Source organism: Desmodus rotundus, chromosome 11 (assembly GCF_022682495.2).
Source record: "Desmodus rotundus isolate HL8 chromosome 11, HLdesRot8A.1, whole genome shotgun sequence".
NCBI lineage: Eukaryota > Metazoa > Chordata > Mammalia > Chiroptera > Phyllostomidae > Desmodus > Desmodus rotundus.
In genome coordinates, this window is record NC_071397.1 from 67,539,330 (window position 1) to 67,565,039 (window position 25,710).

Sequence of the window (25,710 nt, forward strand, 5' to 3'; positions counted from 1 at the left end):
GCCACACCAGCCAGGGCCCCCAGATATACTTACATTTAGAAGTACTTATAAATAATAAGAAGGATGTAGGCCTCACATACATGAACTAAAACTAATGTGTGAAAAGGACTAGCAATGAAGAAAGTAGAGAGAAAGGCCTGTTTTAGAAATATGATTATGATTTTCATCTCCATGTCTATAGTATCTAGCGCAGTCCCTATTATATTATAATAGGTACTAAAAAAAAGAGAAATATGTTGAATAAATGATTAGAAATGATTGAAGAAGAGTGGTATTTATTTAGCTATAAAAAAACGTAACAGCTTTTTTTACTCTCAATTTTAGTTTGGGAAATGTGCCTCTATTTTATTTTATGTTTTTACAAGTCGTGTGGTATGTTTAATGACAGTTAATGAACCAGGATGAAAACAGTAAAGCAATGTTATTATGGCAGTTTATATCAATCATTCCGTGAACATCAAAAACATCTGTTCTATTACAATGTTCTTGTAAACGTCAGTGAAGGGTAAACCAGAAAGTGATTGCCATGTACCAAAGTGCCTTACCACACTTCCTTTGGCCTTTCAGGGCTTTGCAACAGACTATTCCTAGAGTATCATGAAGTCATAGGATTTTGTCCTAATTCAGTTTCCTCACTTTGCAGATAAGAAAATTGCAGAGAAATCAAGTGTTTTTTCCCCAGGGTCACAGAGCGCTAAAGGCAGATCTTAGACCCAGAATCCAGAATTGTCCTGCTCCAGATCCAGTGGTTTTAATGTTCAAAACTCTAACGACTTCCAAGGACTTTCATCTTTTTGGCTTCGCATTGGTCTTTGGGGGCCAAATGCACACATGGGTTGATGAGTTGCAAATTCCAGAAGGGACAGTTCTAGAGCTCTGGAGAGATGGGGACTAAATGTTTGGTGTGTTACTCAAGTGATTACATGCTTTAGTTATTTCCAAAAATAGTTTCAAATGCAAATCTTAACAGGTGTTTTATTTTAAAGAGGCATTAACAAAATAGGCAAAGAAAATGGAAGGTTCATTATTTCATGTTTAGAAAAGAAGAATGGAAATACTGTGCTTAGGACAACTTTCTGTTCAATCTTCCCCTTCCTAGCTATCCTGCCAAGACAGTAATTGCAGAGCACCAGGAATAAAGTCATTCTTGTATCATCTGTGTTGCATATGTGTACATGTGATTTTTATGCTTCATAAACAGATTACTAGTGGGTCTTATTTTGCTCTGACTTTCCCAGAATTGGGCAGGAGCAGACAGAAAACAACATTGATACTATTTGCAAGAGCTGTCATTTAAAAAAATCCATATTACTTCTCTCTTGGTGTTTTCTCATGGAAGGTGTTCCTTGCTACCTTGGCTGCCAGCCCTCTGCTCCTTAGAGGCTTGAATATTAGGACTAAGGGAGATCAACTGCTCAGTGGTAGAACCAGAAATGACTGAAGTTCCATTCCAACCCAGATATTCTACATATCTTGGTTTATAAATGTCATCCTTTCTATATACTTCTTTGAAATGGATAGCCCTACTGATTGAAACCACTAAAGCAGGTACTGTTTAATCAAGGAGGTCTTTCCTCAGCTAGCCAATGTCAGGCTAGTTACAAATTTCAAGCAGAAGAATATAAAAGAGGGCAGGAGAGGGAAGAGGAGAAATGAAAGGGAAGACAAATAATGAGACATTGAGAATGGAGTGAGGAAGAAGAGGGAGGAGCAGGAAGAGAAGGAGAGGAGAGCAGATAAAAAGGAGAGCAAAGAATAAGGCACCGTAGTATTTGGGACAGCACACCATGAAGTTGGTGTGCTGGAGTAAAAAGAGCAAAGATTCTGGAGCCTGAATAACTGCATTTTACTTTCAGCTCGACCTTTACTCTATATGTGATGTTGAACAAACTAAATAAACTTGCTGTCTGTCAACTTACCTACCTGGCAGAGAAGGATAAAACGCTGCCTGTATTATTTTGTGGGGTTCTTGTATGATGAAGTGACCCATGAAATGCACCATTAAATCTCCCTTCATTACCTCACCATGTCTCTTTACTGCTCTCTTTTTTCCTTTAGTTTTATCCATTCCTGAATTAATAAGCATAGGGCCATCTTTCCTGAGAGAAGTTCTCTATTCCTTGTTAATCTGATATACTAACTCTGTTACTATACCACTTTATCTCTCCCATGTAACAGATTTACTTTTTAATTCAGATTTTCTTGGAAAAATTCTTAGGCATATCATCATCCACTGTGGGCACATGTGCTTTTTCAGATGTTGTAAAATATGAATGTGTATTCTCATGGGACTGGCCTTTGGAAAAAGACCTGAGATAACGACCCAAAGCAATCTGCAGTACAAGAGCTAACCTAGCTCGGAAATTCTAACTTCTCATAGATAATTTAGGTCTTCATGGTAAAATGATTGTGAAGTACTAAAATATTTAGATTTTTAATGATAAAATTACTAGCTTGTTTTGTTCACTTCAGTGAAAAATATAACTTCATGAGAATTCATTGTTCTGTGGAAAACTCAATGTTTAGAGTGATTTCTCTTTATTACAGCTGTTCAAACGCAGAAATGTCTCTTTGCCCAGAAATGACGAATCGATGCTAGAAAGTCCTATTCAGGATCCGGACATCAGTTCCACTGTACCCATTCCAGAGGTGGGTATTGCAAAGATCTGTTTCAGATTATACCTCAACAGTATTCCAGAAATAGTGGACACAATAAATATTATCCATAGAAAGTACTTCAGTGATGAATTAATTACATTTTCTTTCCTGTGTTTTAGGAAGATGTTATTACCACAGATATGGTCCAGATGATTTTTTCTAATAATGTTGATCAACAGCTAACAGCAACACAGAAATTTAGAAAGCTGCTTTCTAAAGGCAAGACTTATTTTCAGTATGCTTATTTGATATTACAACATTCTGTAATAGTGTTTTATTTATGAGGTATTTTTTATTTTGATGTACTTTTCATTGCTAGAGCATCTTAATTCTTTAAAATGTTATTTATAAGTAACATCAATTTTTTAAACATTATATTGTCAAAGTAACATATTGATTATAGAATATTTACAAATATAAAAATTAAAGAAGCAAATGTAGAAATCATTATTCCTGCTGCCAAAAAACATGTTTTTAAATTTATATAGAAATATTTTTCAGGAATGATTTTTTAAATGGCAGCATAACATCAGAGTATGAATATAAAATATTTAATCGATCAATCAGACCTTAAATTTTTTCACAGTTTTTGATTGTCATAAACAAAGCTACATAAATCCTTGTACAAAATAAAAGTTCTTAGTGCAAATTCATAATGTGAAATCCTTGGTCAAAGGGAATAAAGAACATATTAATTTATACTCCCATCTTCCGATTATATAAGTTTCATTTTACTACTGGTTTATTCTTAACAGCACAACTATCTGTAGAAAAGACAAAATGCTTATGAAATGGTAGCTCATTGTGTGGCATTCATTGAGTACTTAAGTTGAATATTTTTAATTATCAACCTCTGTAATTTGTCTATGTTATTTGTCCAATTTTATATTGAGTTTATAAAAATTCCTTCTTAAATAAAAATTTAACCCTTATTCTATCTTGTCTTTCATATATGTAATTTATAGACTTAGTAATTCCAATTATACTGAGTTGTATGTATGAACTGATAAGATTTTTAAAGTGCCATTGGCTAGCTGCCTCATCTTCCTAAGAGAGGCAGAATTTAGTAATAAACGAGGAGTAAAAGAAATCTTTTGTTCAGGTCAGCATAGATTACAAGGCTTTTATTGTAGTTCTTGTTTATAAATGCATTAAACTTTTGTATTCCATTTCAGCCAAGCTAATGTAGTTTAGAAATGACTTCCTCTTCCTCAGCATACTCTACAGTTTTTGGTTTTGAAATTGGAATTATGTTTTGAATCAGGTTATTATTTAAAAGTTTTTTTACATTATCATATTCTCTTTCAAGATTTCTTTTTCTATATGCATTACATTATAATGAATTAACAGGATTCATTTAGATTTAATACTGTTTAAAAATATTAAAGTATGCCACCAGTTTTTAATACCACGACTTCCCCATTAAATTCTTTTTTTTCAAAGATTTTATGTATTTATTTTTAGACAGAGGGGAAGGGAGGGAGAAAGACAGGGAGAGAAACATCAGTGTGTGGTTACCTCTTGTGCACCCCCAACTAGGGACCTGGCCTGCAACTCAGGCATGTGCCCTGACTGAGAATTGAACTGGCGACCCTTTGGTTTGCAAGCCCGTACTTAATCCACTGAGCCACACCAGCCAGGGCAATTCTTTAGTCTTATCCTCATTTGCTGTAATACCTCATGGTATTCTCCTTTTTGGTTTTTTTTTTTAACTTTAATATCTTTTCATAGAGCCAAGATCTTTCAGGCCTAGAAAAATAGTAGATTTACTGTAATTTTACTTGATCCATCACTGTGGGAAACATGGGAGAGGAGCTAGAACTAGAACTCTGACTTAAATCATGATAGTGACATTTTGCTAGAACCTCCTGTTTACTTCCCTATCATGGCCTCTTTTGTAGATGTGAATCACAAGTTGTTGTTTTCTTAATACCAGTTTTGTAGAAATTTCTCCAAAGCATTTTTGTCATGGAGGACTCTCTGTTTTGAGTACTGAAGCAGATAACCTCTATTGTACATTTGTTTATATTGCCATGTTGGCTAAAGTCTTCTCTGTAAGAGTTGATCACTTTTGTATGATACCATAGGCTATTATTCTATCAATATAATACCAATATAAGAGTTCATACTAGCTCATGATACCTGTTAGATTAGCACATGACCCAAGTGCACTTCAATTGCTTTATTTTAGATGAAAGTAACCATGATGTAATTTTCCAGGAAGAGACCATATTGTGTTCTTAAACATCTATCTATCTATCTGTCTGTTTATCTAATAGTATATCTATATATCCATATATTTATTTATCTGCATATTTAGTTACAGTTGACAGTTTCAGTACCCACTTCTCTCACTCTCACTGTATATCCAGAAAACCCTGTGTGTTCTTTCTTCTCACAACCTCTCCTTTCTCTCCCCTCAAATAAAAAGAGCCAAACAAAATTTTTGTCCCTTTAAAAAAAATGGAAGAGTAGATTTAAAATTCTTTTTTTTGGAAGAGAAAAACAACTAGTGAGATCAAGGTGGCTAACTACAACCATATAATTTTGTTTTAATTTTTTAAAAGATTAGGGTAAAGGCATTAATTATATGTATTGTTTTATCCTGTTAGTGTTTTATAGCGATAACAACAGTTCAAGCTGGGGTCTAGAGTTTGCATTTTGAAGAATTCAGACTTTTCATTTAGATCACCCAAACAAAACTTGCTGTGTATGGCTATATTAACTTTGTACAAATAACCTAATGTTTGAACATATTAGAAGGATAGCAAATCCATGGAAAATAGAAAAGAAAGAAAGTCCATTGCTAAATAAACCTCTTAACAATTGAGAACATGATTTCTAAGATTTAAACTGATTTAAAACTTAATAATAAGGTTTTTCTATATCAAAAAGACAGAATTGATACAGATCTTTCATGGTTACCCGTCATTTATTCATTCTACTGATTACACAATATGTTCACATTTATATATGTTATTTCTGATCAATAACAGTCAAACAGAAAAATTAAGAAGAAAAGGAAGAGTGAAAAGTGAACATGAGATTTTTCATGTGTGAGTAGGTGGACAGATTACAAAATAATAGATAAATTTGGGTGGTGGGTACAGGGCAAGGGGAAGGTGTAAGCATAGGGATATTATGAGTTTGTTTTTGGTTACGCTACATTTTGAAGAAGATGTGAATAAAAAAATGTGACCAATAGCCACTTAAAATGTGGTCTAGAATCTAAGAATAATTCAGTTATAGAGGTTAGATTTGTGAATTATCACCAATGATAACCATGAGTGACAAGTGAATTAGCACAACAGGTACATTCTCTAGAAAGAGAATAAATAACAGGGAGAAAAGTAACCCAAAGGAGCATCAACAGAAGAGTTTCTGGAGAACTCCAGGAGTATACTTTTTGCTGAAACCAAAGGCAAAGAAAGAGTTCTTAGTACTTAGATCTGAGTAACTGAAATATCTTTTTAAAAAAATTTTGAATGTCTTTGTTTAAAATTTTCTTAGATTTTATGATTCTCAAAATCCCTCTGTACTTTATGAAAATGTATTAAGAATTCTAGATAGTCCAATAGCATTGCTGTAAATAATAAATAATACCCTGACAAAATGAGAGACATTAGACAATTCATGGCTGATAGTGAAGGAGACATCCCTGGAAATTGGGGTATGGTTATAAAAAAGTAGTGGGAACATTATTCTTTAGTGGTGTTTTGAGTGTTGGACTGAAATAGCTCCCATATTGTGAACGTGACCTCCTAAGTAGCCTATTACTTATAAAATTTAAATATTTGTACATGTAAAATTTAATCTATTATTTTTATTTATTTATTTTGGTCTTTTTAATTTATTGGGGTGACATCGGTTTGCAAAACCATACCAGGTTTCAAGTATACAACTGGACAAAACATCTCCCATTTCCCCAAGCAGTCTCTTTCTGTCCCTATTCCCCACCCTCCCTTTGCTCACCTCCACCTACCTTCCACCTCCCTTTTTCTAAATTTTCTTGTCATTATGGCTATTGAAAAAGAATTTGTTTTGCAATAAACATTGCGATTATGAGAACATTTGTTTTCTTCAATTACATCCAGCTAAGTTTTAAACTTGGTCAGTGTGCCTGTTATTTGACGCAGACATCAGATCATTGTCTTTTTTTGTCTATGTAGTAACTCAAATCTTTTAAATTTTTAGAACCTAATCCACCAATTGATCAAGTTATACAGAAACCAGGAGTCGTACAGAGATTTGTGAAGTTTCTTGAAAGAAATGAAAATTGTACTTTACAAGTGAGTTCTATAGTTTTCTTTCTTTATTGTTTTCCAGAAATGGCATGATTAAAGTTTCTAGTGAAAGCAACTTCTGCAATACTGAATATATTGTAAGCTTCATTGAATACTTTGGTCATGGTTGTAATGCTAGTTTCTTATAGGAACCGTTACTTTATTAATATTGGGAAAAGTTTATAAAATTATTTCTAATGTTAACAAAAAATTTTGTAGTTGTCAACCTTTAATAACTTACCTGTTTAGCGAAAGTTGAGGGAGGCTTCACAAAGGTAGTGTTACATAGCTAATCTTGAGGATAAATGAGAGGTTGGTAGGTTGAAAAGAGGAAAATTAATTTTAGGTTGTGAGAACTGCATGTGTAGAGAGCACAGAGTATTCAAGAAGAACAATGGGGACTTGAGCACTTACGAATTACTGTAATTAAAACCCAGTGAAATTCAACAGTATGGTCTTGGGACAGGTATGTGCTGGGCCGAATTACCCAAGTTGGTATGAAATACGCCGGCTCCACACAGTCTAACAGAGAGGGCTCAAATCAGGGGCCTACAGGTTAGTTTGTCCCACAAACAACTTTTGTTTTGTTTGCACATGTCTTAAAAGATGTGAATCAGATATTGGACTTTTAAAAAATTGGGAAATTTCAAAGGAAAATCTAGATTTTTGGCTTCTCTTAACAAATCGGAAGAGGTGGCTGGCATTGTTAGCACATAATGAAGATCTAGTGGACCTGAATAGATACTCTGTCTCTGTCTCTCTTTTTAAAAAGTTATTTTTTCCTTTTTAAAAAATCATAGCCATGCTCTCCAGTTTGCCACAGTTTCCCACGTGCTCGTATGACTCTTTTTATGTTACTTATCTCTTCTATAGACTTGCAAATTCATCACTCTTCACTAATGCATTTCCCCGGCTATACCTAGGAGATTTTAGTGGAGTGACCTTTTAATTGTTATTTAGTTTATTCCATTATCTCTAATTGGTTAGGACTGTTCTCCATTTTTTAAAAATATAATTTCCTTTCTTAAATTTTTTTTTACTCTCACACAAAGTAGTAACTGTACTTTTCATGCCTTTTGGTAATGCTTTTAATTGCATTTTTGTTTTATTAATCATAATGATAACTGCCTTAATGTGAAAAGTTGTCTATGCCAAATACTTTTAAAACTGTACTTCTCCTTAGTTTGCCTGTGGATTTGCAGGTCATTTAGTTTATTATTTGGGAGACACGGGTTGAATTTTTTCAGTTGCTTCTATTAGAAATCCATCACATGTAAGTATATCCAAATTCTAATTGAATTGTTATGACTAACTTCTCAGATGCTCTGCTGTTTAAAAGAATACCAACCTGTGGCTCTGCTGATTAGTGAATTCTGATCTTGAACAAATCACCTAAATCTCTGGACATCTACTTTTCTTATTTCTTGAATGAAGAAGTTCTGACTAGATGATCCCTAGGAAAACAAAACTACCTTTTATGATTCTGTTTTATAAATATACTATTTTTCTATTAAGTAGTGTGTCATTAATTTTAAACTGTTTGCTTTAGAACACTTTGCTCTCTAATAGTAGACATTAAGAGTTTTGTGAATTATAAATTCACATGTGTTCATTTATTGTTCATGAGTTTATAAATTTTTATTATATTTTTCTCAGTTGTTATTTATCTAGATTGAAGAGGGTTTTTTTTATACAATTAAGGGTTTTTATCTGTGAAATATGATTTCACATTGAATCTTATTAAATATAAAGTGTTCTTTTTCTCAGACTTGTCCACCTAAGTCTTTACTCTCCTTCTTCCCTTGTTCCTTTTTCTGACATTTACTTGGTGCTTTCATTCTACTTTTATTTTTCCTTAGTTCGAAGCTGCATGGGCATTAACTAATATAGCTTCTGGAACTTTTCTACATACCAAGGTAGTGATTGAAACTGGGGCTGTTCCAATTTTTATCAAACTTCTTAATTCAGAGCATGAAGATGTTCAAGAACAGGTAAGTTTCTGTTTGAACTGCTATATTTACTAGATTTTCATTTTCTCATGAAAGTACCAAGTGTGATTATGATTTGAAATTTATTTTACCAAATTGCCTGTATATTACATTTGTTAAAATACAGTAATTTCTATCTTGTCCAGCTGGAAGGGAGAACTAACAGTCTCAGGCATCATCCTGCATTATATATGTGTGATCTTGGTTATAAGGAAGCACTATACCCATTTATAAAAGAGCATACTGAGGCCCAGAAAAGTTCGTAATTTACCCAAAGTCCCAGTAAACGGCTGAACCAAATTTTAGACCTGGGGTGTTCTGACGCATTATTCTTTGCATATTCATATTTTGTTGTTTCTCTTAAAAATATTACATGATTTTGAAGAGAACCATTGTAAAATAAACTTTTAAAATAAACTTTATGAATACATTCTCATAGTTGTAACAAAAAATGTAAACACATATAATTTGTACCATTCAAGGAAAACCAAATGTTTTGGTATTTTGTTTTGAATCCTTTTAATGTAAATTGATCTGATACACACACATATTTATTTATATTTACCACTTAATACTAATATTGGGAGCCTTTTCTCATGGCATTAATTATATTTCAAGAAAATTTTACTGATTACTCATTATCCATTTAAGTATGTATCATAATTTATCTATTTCTATTTCTCAATTGTGTATTGGAGTTATTTCTAGTTTAGTAGTAGTATTAATATTAATATTATGATACCGTCATTACATATTAGCTTTTATGTGCCTCTTGATCATTTCATTAGGGAAAAATGACTTTGCCCTGTCAAAAGAAAAATTTTTAAAGTTCTTATTACATATTTCAAAGTTGGCCTCCAAAAAAGTTATAGCAGTTAACATCCCCATCAACAGAATATTAGACTTCACAGGGAGAAAAATGTCATTACTTTAAAAGAATTTCCTTAAATAGAAAATAAACGTAGGTCTAGAGTAGATGTTAAAACTATTAACTCATGCTTTAAAAGTTAAAGTTTTCCTAATTGAAAGAGTAACATATCTGCTTTTGTACTTATATGAAAAATTTGAAGTGAGAATATAATAAAAGCATAATTTACATTTGTGCAAATTTCTCATCTAATTGAAATTTAATAAGTAAATATTTTGATCTTTTACTACCATTTATTTAAAAACCTAATGAACCTGGACTGATTCTAAGCTTACTTATTGTATTTTTTATTTTTTAAAGATTTTATTTAGTTTTAGAGAAAGGGAAAGGGAGGGAGAAAGGGAGAAAGGGAAGCATGAATGTGTGGGTTGCCTCTCACACACCCCCTACTGGGGACCTTGCCTACAACCCAGGTATGTACCTTGACTGGGAATCGAAGTATTCCCCCCACCCCTTTAGTTTGCAGACCAGCACTCAATCCACTGAACCACACCAGCCAGAGCCTAAACTTATTTTTAAGGATCAATCCAAGCCAATTCTCATATTGGCTTTACCTAACTTTTCTATGCTTTATCTTTTTCTTCTTTTGCAAATCAGTTTCTTCCCAGTGAGTGAATTCCTTGTCATAGGAGCAAACCTCTAGATAACTGGAAAATACAGTAAATAGATATATTTTGTCTCTCCTTGGAGATCTGGTATTTCTGTATTGAACAGAATAAACATTTCAGTATATGTAAGGAAATGTTTAAAAATGTACTGTCCTTCAATTTGATTAAAAACATTATTAAATAACACTTCTAAAGTTTTCCTTATTCTGGAATTTTTTTTAACATCTTCAAAACTTTATTCATTCTGTTCTAAAATCTTATCTTAAGAAGGAGCATCTTATTTAATATTGTGATAATGGAATGTATTTTTTTCTTCCTTTTCTAAGGCTGTTTGGGCACTTGGTAATATTGCTGGTGACAATGCAGAATGTAGAGATTTTGTTTTGAATTGTGAAATACTTCCACCTCTTTTAGAGTAAGTACTTTAATTTATCACAGTTAAAGTAATACTATGCTGTACTATATTTCTATATACATAATTAAGTTCTTAAGTGATATTTTATTTTTTTAAAGAATGCTGTCTTTTTATTTTTAATCTTTGAATTTTATTATTTTTTAAATTGTTGTTCAAGTACAGTTGTCTTCATTTTTCCCCCACTACTCCCCCTTACTCCACCTATCCCCGCCTCCCACCCTCAATCCTACTCCTTTGGCTTTGTCCATGTGTCCTTTATTGATATTCCTAGATGACCCTTCCCCTATTTTTCCCTGTTATCCCCTCCTCCCTCCCCTCTGGTTACTGTCAGTTTGTTCTTTACTTCAATATCTCTGGTTATATTTTGCTTGCTTGTTTGTTTTGTTGATTAACATTTTGCTTATAGCCCTGGCTGGTGTAGCTCAGTGGATGGAATGCGGGCTGTGAACCAAAGGGTCTCTGATCTGATTCCCAGTCAGGGCACATGCCTTGGTTGTGGGCCAGGTGCCCAGTGGAGGCCACTTGAAAGTCAGCCACACACTGATGTTTCTCTCCCTCTCTTTCTCCCTCCCTTCCCCTATCTAAAAATAAATAAATAAATAAAATCTTTAAAAAAAACAAAAAGAAACATTTGGCTTATGTTTAGCCATGCCTGCAGTAGCTTGAAATTATTTGAAACATTTTTTCCTATTGTTTCATATTTGTGAAGCCATATTTCACAATGGTCATTGCTTACTTGATGCTTACTTGGTGTTAAAATAATTACTCTACAAAAAAAGGGTATGTTGCCATCTTTAACACAATAAAAATTTAAATGTTTCTAAAGCAGGGAGTCTTTAGTACATGAACAAATGGTATATTTAAGATTTCATGTTTTTATATTTGATTTTTAAATGTTGAGAGAAAAAAGCAGGTGTGAGTACTTCAGTTTTCTTTTTCTCTTTTTCAAGATTAAAGATTGCATTGAATTACTTTGGGGAGTATTGCTATCTTAACAGTATTAAGCCTTCCATCCATGCATATGAGAATACTTTTATATACAGGCATACTTCATTTTATTGCTCTAATTCTTTAGTGTCTTAAGATGAAGAATTAGGTTATTGATTTGAGATTTTCCTTTGTCATGTAGATGTGTACAGCTCTAAATCGGTCTCTGAGCATTGCTTTCACTACATCCTGTGTTTTCATTTTAATTTATCTCAAAGTATTTTGTGACTTTTTTGTCCAATTGGTTAAGAGTATGTTACTTAATTTCCACATATTTGTGAATTATCCAGTTTTTCTTCTGTTAGTGATACTTAGTTTCATTTTTTTGTGGTCAGAGAATATACTTTGTATAATTTTATTCTATAAAATGTATCAGATTTGCTTTGTTGTCTAACATATGGTGTACCTTGGACAATATTCTCCATGCACTTGAGAAGAATATAGCATACGGTGCTATTGATTATAGGGTTGTGTAGGTGTCTGTATATTTAGTTGATTTACAGTGTTACGGAAGTCCTCTATTTTCTTGCTGATCTATCTAGGTGTTCTGTCCATTATTGAAAACAGTGTAGTGAAGTCTCTAACTATACCTGTCTGTTTCTTCCTTCAGTTCTGTCAATTTTTGCCTGTATATTTTGCTGCGTTCTAAGATCTTACAAGTTTGTGCGCTGTCTTCATGATGGATTGACTTTTTATCAATACATAATGTTCTTTGTTTCTTAAAACAATTTTTGACTTACATTCAATTTATCGGATACTAGTATAGCTACCCTGGGTTTCGGTTATCATTTGCATGGCATATCTTTTTCTGTCCTTTCACTTTCAACCTATTTATGTCTTTGACTCTAAAGTGAGTGTCTTGTACAGTATATTATAGATGGCTCACGGACTGTTGTTTGTTTATTTTTGTCTATTTTAATGCATTCTGGCAGTGTGACTTTTAGTTTGAGAGTTAATCCATTTTTATTCAATGTAAATACTGATGAGGAAGGATTTCTGCCATTTTGTTGTTTTCTATATATCTTACGTATTTTTTTCTCAATTCCTTACTACCTTCTTTTGGTTTAATTGATTTTTTAAAATATACTGTGTTGATTCCCTTCTTTTTTCCTTTTATGTATATATTTTTGGTTATTTTCTTAATTGTTAACTAAGGAAGTATAATTAATGTTTTAAACTTATAACAACTTTGTTTGGATTAATATCAGTTTACTCTCAGTATTGTACAAAAAGTCCTGCGCGTCTCTGTCCTACCCCTTGTAAGTTGTTGTTGTCACAAATTACATCATTATCCATTGTGCTCCCATTAATATAAATTTATAATTATTGCTTTATGTATTTATCTTTAATTCATATAGAAGTAAAGAAAAATTATAAGCCAAAAATATGATAATACTGCCTTTCATACTTACCTACGTAGTTATTTTTGTCATTGTTATTTATTCTACTTCTGGTTTTTTCTTACTGTTTATTGCCCTTTCATTTTAACCTAAATGATTCTTGCAAAGCAGACTGCTATGACAAATGTCTTAATCCTTTGCTGTCCTGAGAATCTTTTACTTTCTACTTTATTTTTTAAAGACAGTTTTGCTGGATATAGAATTTTTGGTTGACAGTTTTTTCTTTTGGCACTTTAAATATATAATTGCATTGTCTCTAATCTCTATGGTTTTTTATGAGAAGTCAGCTGTTGGTCTTAATAAGAGAGTTCCCTGTTAGTCAAAAAAAGGCAAGCTTCTTGCATTAGTCCTTCAGGAGGCACCCAAACTGGTCAAAATAGGCAAACAATTCCTTGAAAACAAAGTCTCCTTAGCTCATTTTAGAACCCGGAACTCACAGTAGGAACTCCAGCTTTTGTGTATAGGTGTCCTGCCAGACTAGGGAGGGGATTGGGTAAGGGTAAGTTACCCTGCCAGAAAGATCTCCCACTACACTTCAACTCTTCCCTAGTTAAAAGTGTTCTTGGTTACTATAAACTTTTGACTATCTTTGAGAGTTCGGATAAAGTTGATTCTGACAGGATTTGGAAGTTTTTTCCCTGTTTCTGGGGAGGGATGGACCCCAGAGTTCCCTTCTCCACTGTTTTTGCTGATGTCATTGAGGAATAGGGACTTTTTTTAAAACCTAGATTCTCTATACGTCTAGGAGGCTAGAGAGTAAAAAATACTAAGATGGACAATTTGTTCCAAAAAACAAAACCAAAACCCAACATCTCTTTTTAACAGCTGATCTTTATTCAGTTTGACGCTACATTCCTTGCTAATGAATTCATATGATGTATTATTTTCATGGTTAAAAAAGTAAAAGAAATCTAATACTCTTTTAAAGTATATAAAGTAAGTCAGTTTCCCATGATACCATTTATTTTGAACATGTTTTATGTCATGTAAGAATCCACTCAGATTGTAGATTCAAAATTTTAAAAATAAAGTCGTGTTATATTTATTTTTGTTTCTGGAAATATAATGAATTTTAAAACTTCTTTTTCTTATTTTACCAGTTTATTTTGAAGGTCTTATAAAATACAGGGTCTGGCAGAGGTAATGCCTGCTTGAGTGTGGTTAGTAGGGTAATAATATGGGTGTAATAATTTATAGTTTTAATTTGAACATTTCACCTAAAATGTCATGTGGTGTGCTTGAGTATGTTATTGTTATGTTACAGAATTATATGCTTATGATTTTGTGATAAAAGATTTTGTAATAAAATATGGGTGTTTTTTGTGCCACACCCTGTATATTAAGAATTATGTTATGATAGAAAATAACTGAAGAGGAAAAATAAAAGTAAAGTGACAATTTCTTTTTTTTCTTGGCAGGTTATTAACAAATTCAAACAGACTTACAACAACCAGGAATGCCGTATGGGCCCTCTCAAATTTATGTAGAGGCAAAAACCCTCCTCCAAACTTTAGTAAGGTATGAGTAAAATATACAAATTAAAGAATCTGTCTACACAAACTTTTAAGTTTCCTTGTAATGACTTTTAGAGATTGAGGGGACTTTATTCTTATTTTCCTTATTGACTAGACAATATTTGTACATCAACAAAATCAAGAGATATACAGTGAAAAGGAAGTTTTCCTTTCTACTCTTTCCTCACCCAACAATTGTCTCTCCTCAGAGGCAACCACTGTCACCAGATGTTTACATATCTTAGAGTTGATTTGGAAAACTTCTAGTCTAGTTCTTATTTAGGAAACTGAAGCCCCACAAAATATTAAGGTAGTTCATCCAGGTTCACTCTTAAAAAATTAGAAAAGTAGCTAGTCCAGAGTGGCTGTGCTTTCACATTGTACTTCTTAGATTTCCCCCTATCTACTAATATTCTGCTGCTTTTCCCCTATCTACTATTCAGAGTAAAAGAAAACTGTTAAATATTTTATAAGAATTTTCATCATCTGGCTCTTCTGTTATCTCTCTTATTCATGTCCTACTATTTTTCTTCTCACTTCACTCCAGCCAGCTGGCTTGCTTGCTGTTTCTCAGAGTCATTAAGCATGCCCTTGCCTTTGCTCTAAATGTTCCCTCTACCTAGAACAAATTTTTTTAATCTCAGGACCTCTTTTTACTCTTAAAAATTATGGGGACCCAGTAGCTTTTACTTAATGTGGTTTATATGTAGCAATATTTACTATTTTAGAAATTAAAACAAAATTTTTAAATATGTATTAATTCTTTTAAAAATAACCATAACAAACCCCTTGCATGTTAAATAACATTTTTCTATGAAAAACACTTTTCAAAACAAAAATTTTATGAAAAGAGTACTATGAGTTTACATTTTTACAGATCTCTTTAATATTTGGAGATATGAAAGAGATATTCATGTTCCTTGATGGCCCTTTCCCTATTGTCCCCTATTATCCCTCTCCCCCTTCCTCTCTGGTTACTATCAGTTTGTTCTTTATTTCCATGTCTGTGGTTGTATTTTGCTTGCTTATTTGTTTTGTTGATTAGGTTCCTCTTCTACGTAAGGTCATATGGTATTTTTCTTTTACCACTTGGCTTATTTCACTTAGCATAATGCTCTCCAGTTCCATCTATGCCATTGTGAAGGGTAGTAGCTCCTTTTTTCTTTCTGCTGCTTAGTATTCCATTGTGTAAACGTACCATAGTTTTTTGATCCACTCATTTACTGATGGGCACTTAGCAAATCAACAAATAAGTGCTGGCGAGGTTGTGGACATAAGGGAACCCTAGTACATTGCTGGTGGGGATGCAGACTGGTGCAGCCACTGTGGAAAACAGTATGGAATGTCCTCAAAAAACTAAAATTGGAACTGCCTTTTGACCCGGCAATTCCACTGCTGGGATTATATCCTAAGAATCCTGAAACACTAATTCAAAAGAACCTATGTATCCCAGTGTTCATAGCAGCATAATTTACAATAGCTAAGTGCTGGAAGCAACCTAGGTGCCCATTAGTAAATGAGTGGATCAAAAAGCTATGGTATATTAAACACTTAATGGAAACATTTTTACTTTTCTCAGTTTTGGTATGCCGTTTTGGGGTGTGTGTGTATGATTTAGAAATAAAGGATCCCAAATACATGTTTCCTTATTTAAAAAAAACTTTAAATTATCACATATCTTAATCAGCGTAAGATTAATAGGGGTCATAATTACTGTCGTGTTTATATCTGATCATAGTTTTAAAACAGTATAATGTTTAATTTCTCTAGTATTTTTTGTAGCATTAAATTTTAGTTTTAAAACACGTTTCTATATTTTCCTAAAGAAATTTGGTTTTAGATAGAGGAAAATTTTAAACATTGCCTCTTTCTTCCCTTACAGGTTTCACCTTGCTTAAATGTCCTATCACGATTGTTGTTTAGCAGTGACTCAGATGTATTAGCAGATGTGTGTTGGGCCCTTTCTTATCTATCCGATGGACCGAATGATAAAATTCAAGCAGTCATCGATTCTGGAGTTTGTCGAAGATTGGTGGAACTTTTGATGTAACTATAATTTATAATTAACAATTACATAATTGTGGGTTTAGCAGTTAGAGTAATGGCCTCATAAACATCTCTAGAATCACAAGAAGGGTTGAAAAGCAACCCTTATCTATAGGAAGGGTTGAAAAGCAACTAACCTCACTTTGCAGATTAGCTATAATACTGAAAAGTTAACCCTTAAACTTGTATCTTATATCCTTTAGTTGGGACTAATCACTTTGTTAATGCATTCCATTAGTTTTAAGCTGTTGATGAACGAGAGGGACTTAATTGAATAAGTATGTATGGAATGCCTGTTACCTGTTAGACTGTTGTGCAAGATACTGTTACTGAAATACAGGACATAGTTCCTGCTCTCACAGAATGAGTAATCTAGTTAATTGTTCATTGCAATAATTAATTTGTGTAAAAGATCATGTAGTAAAAAATTATTTAGTATTTCACTTGTATTAAAGATAATGTTTCTCTGTGCTGAGCTGCTATTGCTACTTTTTTAATAAAGAACAAGATTTATTTATTTATTTATTTTTAAATTTTTATTGTTATTTAAGAACAGGTTTTTTTTAGAAGTTAAAAACTTACAAGAAAACTTATTTTAAAAAGGTATTATAATTTCTTCATCCCTTTCTTTAAAAAAATGTATTCTCTTCATTTCTTCTTTTGTCAGAAAAACCATTAGGTAAGCCCAAGCAAGGTAGATGGCACAAAAATGAGAGGTAGGATAAGGGGTTGTGATTCCAGCATGAGGACATCATCGGAGGAGGGTGGGCAGGCACGTCCCGTGGGGGAATCAGGGTCCACACTTGAGGATGGTGCCAGCTAGAGCGGAACAGATCAATAGGCTGTAGCAGGGGTGGGAGCCGGCACACTATGACATAGCAGCCCAGCTGGATCAAAGATTGGTCATTTCTAGGGAGATTTGGACAATAGAAGCCAATTTCTTACTTTCAGAGAATGAATTTATAAATATGGAAGGAGGAGAGCCAGAAAAATCTTGTGCTATTAAATTAGAGTTGGAAGTATCAGTGTGAACTCATGGCTTTCTACATGAAAGAAATATATCTGGAAACAAATATATAATGAAAATGTGTATGTTTGGTATATGTTTGTGTGTATTTATATCCTGTTAAAGGGCTTGGGAGCAGTGACACATTTGTACTAACAAGCTGAGCACACAAATGCTCAGGCCTTGATTTTGAAATACTGCTCTTCATTAACAAGAACCAGGCAGGATTCTTGGAGAAATAGCTGATTTCAGGGCTGAGACTGATAAAAAATAAGATGAACCTAGAGAGTAATGTTTGCTAAAAGCATAGATAAATGTTAAAAGAGCACAGAAGTCCCCTTGAAGGGATTTCTGCTGTTCAAACTGGGGATGATTTGAGCATTGAAATAAATTAGAGTAATATATTATAACTTATTGCATAAAATAAAATAAGACTTCATGAGTCCACACTGAAAGAAGTAGATAGATTAATAGATAGAAAAAGCATGTAGTTGGAATAATAGTATTAGAAAATCATCATTGGCAACAATACTAATAATTATTAATAATTCAGACACTAAACATCAAGAGATGCTAGAACTATTAGTGAAAGAGAGGAGATTTTACATAGTCTACAAGTATTTCCTCACAAAATATGAATTATAATGGGAAAAACAGTAATGTCAAATTGGAGAAATCTGACAGAAATAGTCTTAATTAAATGACCAGAGTTCAGTACCACGATAAAAGGACGAAACAGATACCATATGCCATCCAATTCTGTGTAATGAAAAGACTATAGCATTCGTATTATCCCAGCCAAAGTATATTACTTGGATCTTAATCATGAGGAAACATTGGTCAAGACCAAGTAACTGGCTTGTGATCTTCAAAAATGTCAAGGCCGTGAGAATCAAAGGCATGACAGCTGGGTGCAGCACATGATCCTGGATGAGATTCTTTACTGTGGAGACAATTGTGGCCTAATTAGTGAAACTTGAATGGGCTCTTTGGATAAAGAGTATACAGGATTTTTGGTATTATTTTTGCAAATTTTCTGTAAATTTTAAATTCTTACATAATGTGTAAGTTAATATTTTTATTATTTTAGGCACAATGATTATAAAGTTGTATCACCTGCATTAAGAGCAGTTGGTAATATTGTGACTGGTGATGATATTCAAACACAGGTAAGTTCAGACATTTTAGTATGATTAACTTAAAGGACTTTAAGAAGTTTATCATGTTTATACCACTTGATTGTTAACCAAGATTTTAGCATTCATATAATTATATAGGTATCTATAATGTAAGCATGTTCTTTTTTTTTCCATCCTCTCCTGAGGACAGTTTTTCGTTGCTTTTTAGAGAGGCCACAGGAAGGGAGAGAGAGAAAACCGTCAATGAGAGAGAGAAGCATCAGTTGGTTGCCCCCCGTAAGCGCCCGGACTGGGGGTCATAGGCACCTGGTCCAGGGATTGTATGCGCCTGGATTGGGGATTGTACGTGTCCGGACCTGTGATCAAAACCACAACCTAGGTATGTGCCCTGACCAGTAATCAAACCCATAGCCCTTTGGTTATGGGGCTGTGCTCCAACCAACTGAGCCACACTGGCCAGGGCATATAAGCATATTCAGATTCACATACATCTACATAAAAGCACTGTCCTACACCTAAGTCATTATGAAGTTGAACAAAATAGCAATTCGGCTCTTAAGGGATTTACAATTCAATTGGATAGAAAATATATATTAAAACAAAGTAATTACCCTGTGTAGTATATGTTTTCTGAGAGCTGTTTGGTGAGCGAATGCTATACAAGTTTAAAAAAGAAATCAGTGTGCTAAGAAATTTTTGTAGATTCCTTAAAACAGTTGGAACTAAATCTAGATCTTAAAAGTAGAGAACTTAAGTATGCTAGAAGAGATTTGTATGCCAGGCATGTGTGAGGTATGTGTAGGAGGCATTAAACTTGACTGGAACAGAAACTGTTAGTGAGAGGATGATTGATTATAACCAGGTTAGTAGTGGAGTTAGAAATTGAAGGGCCTTTAATAGTAGATTGAAGACCTAGATTATAAGAATGAAAAGAAAGATAGCAAGGAAACTTTCCCGAATTTGTAATTAACTATGTGCATGAGATCTCATTTTTCAGATGTTTTGAGATGACCTTTTTAGGTATGATGTCAGGACTGGTGTCAGATCTGGGATAGTCTCTCTAGAAACTTAGATACTGGACACATTAGATTCTCTTTGTTTGCCACCATATAGTAAAATTTTTATTCTTGTCTACAATTTTGTTCCATTTTAATCTTTACAAGTTCTATTTAGATACCTGCCTGAATTATTAAACAGTTGATCCTTAGTAATTGATAGTTCTTAAACACAGCTTTTAAAATGAAAATGCCTTCCAAAACGTACACTGTTTGCCACAGAATTTTGGTACTCTGCTTCATACAGTCTTCACCAAATATATTTAATTTAAATCATTGTGGGTATTTTGAAAATAAGTACATAATCTTGCCATGGAATAAGAAACGTAAAGGAACAAAGCAGAATATGCTTCTTTACAAAGGTGGGACAGTAATAGACTTATTTCTTCATGTTCAGATTTCTTAACAGTTATGGAATTAGGTATTTTCAAACAGTTTTGAGATATATATATATTTTTTACAAATTATATTGTATTGACTATGCTATTACAGTTATCCCAGTTTTTCCCCATTTGTTCTCCTTTCCCCAGCGCCCCCACCCCCTCAAGCAAATCCCCATACCATTGTTCATTTTTCTGGGTCATGTGTATAAGTTCTTTGGTTACTCTATTTCCTATACTGTACTTTACATCCCCATGGCTATTCTGTAACTACCTATTTGTATTTCTTAATCCCCTCACATCTTCACCTATTTCTCACATCCGTTCCATCTGGCAACCATCAAAATGCTCTCCATATCCATGGTTTTGTCTCTGTTCTTGTTTGCTTAGTTTGTTTTTTAGATTCAGTTGTTGATATATATATACATATTTTTATTCTTTTTTTATTGTTCAAGTACAGTTGTTTGCCTTTCCCCCCCACCTCTCTCTGCCACCCCAGCCATCCCCACCTCCCTCCTGATTCCACCCCGCCTTGGTTTTGTCCATGTGTCCTTTATAGTTGTTCCTGAAAACCCTTCACCCTTTTCCCCCCATCATCCCCTCCCATCTCCTCTCTGGTTACTGTCAGTTTGTTCTTAATTTCAATGTCTCTGGTTATGTTTTGCTTGCTTGTTTTTTTTTTTGTTAATTAGGTTCCACTTAAAGGTGAGAGCATATGGTGTTTATCTTTCACCGCCTGTCTTATTTCACTTAGCATAATGCTCTCCAGTTTCATCCATGCTATTGCAAAGGGTAGGAGCTCCTTTCTTTCTGCTGCATAGTATTCCATTGTGTAAATGTACCATATATTTTTTTTATTGCCATTTTATTGTTCATAGTTTTGACCTTTTTCTTAAAGAAGTTCCTTTAACATTTCATATAATAATGGCTTGATGATGAACTCCTTTAGTTTTTTTCTTGTCTTGGAAGCTCTTTATCTGCCCTTTGATTCTAAATGATAGCTTTAATGGGTTGAACAATCTTGACTGTAGGTCTCTGCTTTTCATGACTTTGAATATTTCTTGCCAATCCCCTCCAGCCTGCAAAGTTTCTTTTCAGAAATCAACTGACAGTTTTATGAGAACTGCCCTGTAGGTAACTAACTGCTTTTCTCTTGATACTTTTAAGATTCTCTCTTTATCTTTAACCTTTGTCATTTTAATTACGATGTGTCTTGGAGTAAGCCTCTTTGCATCCATCTTGTTTGGAATTCTCTGTGCTTTCTAGGCTATCATGTCTATTTCCTTCACCAAATTAGAGAAGTTTTCTTTCATTATTTTTTCAAGTAGATTTCCAATATCTTGCCCTTTGTCTTCTCCTTCTGGCACCCCAGTGGTGCGAATGTTGGAATACTTGAGGTTGTCCCAAAGGCTGTTGACACTATCCCCATTTTTTTGGATTCTTTTTTCTTATTATTATTCTGATTGTTTGTTTTGTGCCTCCTTATGTCCCAAGTCATTGGTTTAATTCTTGGCTTATCCACACTACTGTTGTTTCTCTGTAAATTGTTCTTTATGTCAATTACTTTATCCTTTGTTCCTTACTGGATCTTTTTTATGCTGTTGTGGTCCTCACCAAGTTCCTTGAGCATCCTTATAACCAGTGTTTTGACTCTGCATCTGATAGATTGCTTATCACCCTTTTGGTTAGTTCTTTTTCTGGAGTTTTGATCTGTTATTTCATTTGGGCCATGTTTCTTTGTCTCCTCATTTTGGCAGCCTCCCTGTGTTTGTTTCTATGTATTAGGTAGAGCTGCTATGGCTCCTTGTCTTGATAGTGTGGCCTAATGTATGTGTCCTGTTGGGCCCAGTGGCACAGGCTCCCCTATCACCCAAGCTGGGTACCCAAGGTACACCTTTTGTGTAGACTGAGTACACCCTCCTCTTGTAGTTGAGCCCTGATTGCTGTTGGCAGGTCAATGGGAGGGATTTACCCAGGCCAGTCAGTTGCAAGTACTAGCTGTGACCACTCTCCACCAACCTCTGCCCTCCACAGAGAATCAGCTGTGCAGGGACACAGTGATGGAGCTCTGACAAGGTCTGTAGCTGTCCACTGGGTACATAGGCTCTGGGATTTCCTGGGTGAGGAAGGCTGATGTCAGCCCCCAATTATGTTCTGCCTCGGGTCACCCTGCATGAAGTATAAAGCAATCTGAGATAGCTGCTACTTGTGCTGGGCTTAGAGATTCCCAGGCAAAGCCAAACTGAATTTAGGAAGGCTGTTCCTAGTGCCAGACCTAGGGCCACTTGGCAAGAGTTATGGGGACTGGAGGCTTACTGAGGCCAGCTCTTGCTTGTTTGATAGGATTTGGGAAGTTGTGAAGCATGAACCAAGACCAGCTACTCATATGAAAAGTCAGTGAACAGTTTGTGTGGTCCCATAAGTTGGGTGGGCAGAGTCTCGGGATCTCCGGTGTGGGCAGACAGTGTTAGCCAGGTTGATGGAGTCTCAGATACGGCACCTGCCTGCTGACTCTGTGGCTCTATAGAGGGAGGGCTGAGAAAGGTACAAATGGCCTCTGCCCACCTTTCTGACTGGAGAAAGCTGTCCCCCAGCTCTTGTCTTGATTCCAGACACTTCACTTCCTCCTTGTATGCCACTGGTGCTTTTCAAGCTGTTGCCCTGGTGCTTGAGCTCAGAGGGAGTGAGTCTGAGTAAGCACGTGCATAGGTTCTTTAAGGGGAACTGCTTGGGACTCCAGAAGTTTCTTCCACTGACTCAATACCTGCTGGTTTTTGCAGCCAGAAGTTATGGTGACTTATCTTCCTGGCTTTGGAAGCCTGCGCTGGGGGCCCAATGTGGGGCTGGCACTCCTCGTTCCCAAGATTTCCCTACCAGATTTGTATCCACCATACATAGATGTGGGACCAGCCCATTCCGCATCTCTGCCCTTCCTTTCAGTCTGGAAGGGTGTGGTTTCTTTAATTCTGTAGTTGATAGACTTCTATTCAACTTGATTTCTGATGGCTATGAGTGATGGTTCTATATTTTAGTTGTAATTTTGATATCTATGTGTATTTTTTTAATTCGTTTGTTTGGTAAAACTAGAGTATGGATCCTGACCAGTCAGTAAATCTGTTCTCAAATTGTTATTTCAGTTAAAATTTTAGTGCATTTGGAAACTTGAAGGACACATCTCTGAGTGTCCTGCTTAGTTGCATTTTAGTACATTGAGATCAGGGGACTTCACTACACCAACATTAGAAAGGTTTGGCAATGGGAGGGAGGGCAGAAGACAGCATGCCAAAGTTTTACTTTGACAGGAATTTTTTTCTTAATTTTTCAGAATGGTTCTTATATTTCTAAACAATTTACTAGTATACTTTTGTTTAGTTTTCTCTCTCTCTCTCTCTTTTTTTTTTTTTTTTGCAAATAACTGTTTCCATTTCTGACTTTTGTTTTAGGTAATTTTGAATTGCTCTGCGTTACCCTGTCTCTTACACTTACTGAGTAGCCCAAAGGAGTCAATAAGAAAAGAAGCCTGCTGGACTATATCTAATATTACTGCTGGAAATAGAGCTCAGATTCAGGTACATACCTTTCAGATCTCAGAAGTTAGTTTGGGAAAAAGTCAGCATTTTATCACTGATGTTTTTTAGTGAGTTACTGAAAAAGATTATTAAAAGATTCTTGAAAAGTATTTTAAAGACCATAGCCTTTTCTCTAAAGCAATTACTTACACATTTCTAATGAGAAATAGAAACTATATACATATATAATTGGAATAGCAAATATATATATAAAATTGTCTGTCATAGTGCTTGACACATAAACGTTTGTTAGTCTTTAAAAAGAAGTTGGTAAGGTGATGTATGGGTGCCTCTGCATCAGCTGCATCTTGCTGAGCCCTGTGGTGGATTAGTTTGGTTGACCCAAGATGGCAGAGAAGTAAGTGGAAGCTACATTAACCCCCTCCCAGGCCCAATCTGAAATAATTAAACTGTAGAGAAATCATCCAGAATAACAAACTGAACACTAGCTGGAGACAAACCTTATAACCACAGACAGATGGAAGAAGCCACATCACTACAGTGGGACTGGTAGGGAGTGTTGAGGAGGCGTGAGAAGGCTGGCTGGACTCCACAGGCAGCAGCTGAAGTGCCGGAGATATTTCAGTGACCCGGGGTTCCCCCAGAGCAGTGTGGAGTCCGGACCCCAAGCAGGGCTCACCGGCCTACATCACCAGAGCTGGAAAGGACCCAGATAACATCCAGCTGTGAAAATTAGTGGGGTTTCTGTCCACCAGGGAGAGATGGCCGGAGAAACAGAGAGTATCTTAAAGGGCCAACACACAACATTTTGTTTGCAGCTCCTTACCCTGGGCTCTCAGAGAGGGAAGGCAGGGTAGGATACGCTTGAGGAAAATCTGGGGTTGATGGCTCTGGGGAGAGAACTGAAGGAACAGCCAAGGAGGATCCCTATGCTGAGTCATCCCCCATACAGCAGAAGCCATCGTTCTCAGGCATAGCACTCCCCTCCAAGTGGCATCAGCCTGAGGGGAGGCAGTAGCCCTACCTGAAGGAATCACTCTGTGCTACCCTGTGGAGCTTAAGATGGGCTGCTGGGTACAGCTTGACACTATATAACTGATTAGTTTAACAACTATGGTAGATCTTGGGGAGCTCTGAGACTTCAGCTCATCCTCCCCAGGATCTGGTGCTGGTTAATGCTGACCTTGGTGTGCAGCCTGATTCTTTATGCACACGCCCAGGCCCAGCAGAGGAAGCCACAAGCTGTGGATAGCTGATAGTTCCATATAGATTGACCAGGGTCAGACAAAAGCAGTGTCTGACAAAGGTTTGCACCAGAGTCTTTGCAGATCTACCTAATACATAGAAACATGTACAAAGAAGCAGCCAAAAGGGGAAGACAAAGAAACAAACCCCAAATGAACGAACGATAGAGTTCTCCAGAAGAACCACATGAAATGGAGGCAAGCAATTTATCAGAGAGTTTAGAGTAATTCTTATAAAGATAAGATACTCAATGGCCTGAAAAAAGACATAGAATCCATAAAGAAAGGACCAGACAAAAATAAGGAAAGCAATATCTGAAATAAATGGTACACTGGAAAGAATGAACACTAGGTTAGATGAAGCAAAGGATTAAATCAGTGGTTTGGAAGACAAGGTAGAAAAAAGCACCCAAGCAGTGCAGCAAAAAAAAAAAAAGAAAAAAGAAAAATTTAAAAAGTGAAAGCTTAAAGAAACATTTTGGACAACATGAAGCATAACAATATAAACATCAAGTGAATACCAGGAGAG

The 25,710-nt window shown here is 35.0% G+C and overlaps 1 protein-coding gene across 2 annotated transcripts in view; it reads left to right on the top strand.

The window, feature by feature from the left end:
- Nucleotides 1–25,710, top strand: part of KPNA5 (karyopherin subunit alpha 5) — a 48,245-nt gene that overhangs the window by 6,692 nt on the left and 15,843 nt on the right. For both annotated transcript variants that reach the window (XM_024552150.4, XM_053914207.2), the window contains 9 exons: nucleotides 2,548–2,649; nucleotides 2,778–2,877; nucleotides 6,853–6,947; nucleotides 8,801–8,932; nucleotides 10,792–10,880; nucleotides 14,686–14,785; nucleotides 16,664–16,827; nucleotides 18,924–19,002; nucleotides 23,851–23,976. In XM_024552150.4, coding sequence (XP_024407918.1) covers nucleotides 2,548–2,649; nucleotides 2,778–2,877; nucleotides 6,853–6,947; nucleotides 8,801–8,932; nucleotides 10,792–10,880; nucleotides 14,686–14,785; nucleotides 16,664–16,827; nucleotides 18,924–19,002; nucleotides 23,851–23,976 — 987 coding nt within the window. The remainder of the gene's footprint in view (nucleotides 1–2,547; nucleotides 2,650–2,777; nucleotides 2,878–6,852; nucleotides 6,948–8,800; nucleotides 8,933–10,791; nucleotides 10,881–14,685; nucleotides 14,786–16,663; nucleotides 16,828–18,923; nucleotides 19,003–23,850; nucleotides 23,977–25,710) is intronic.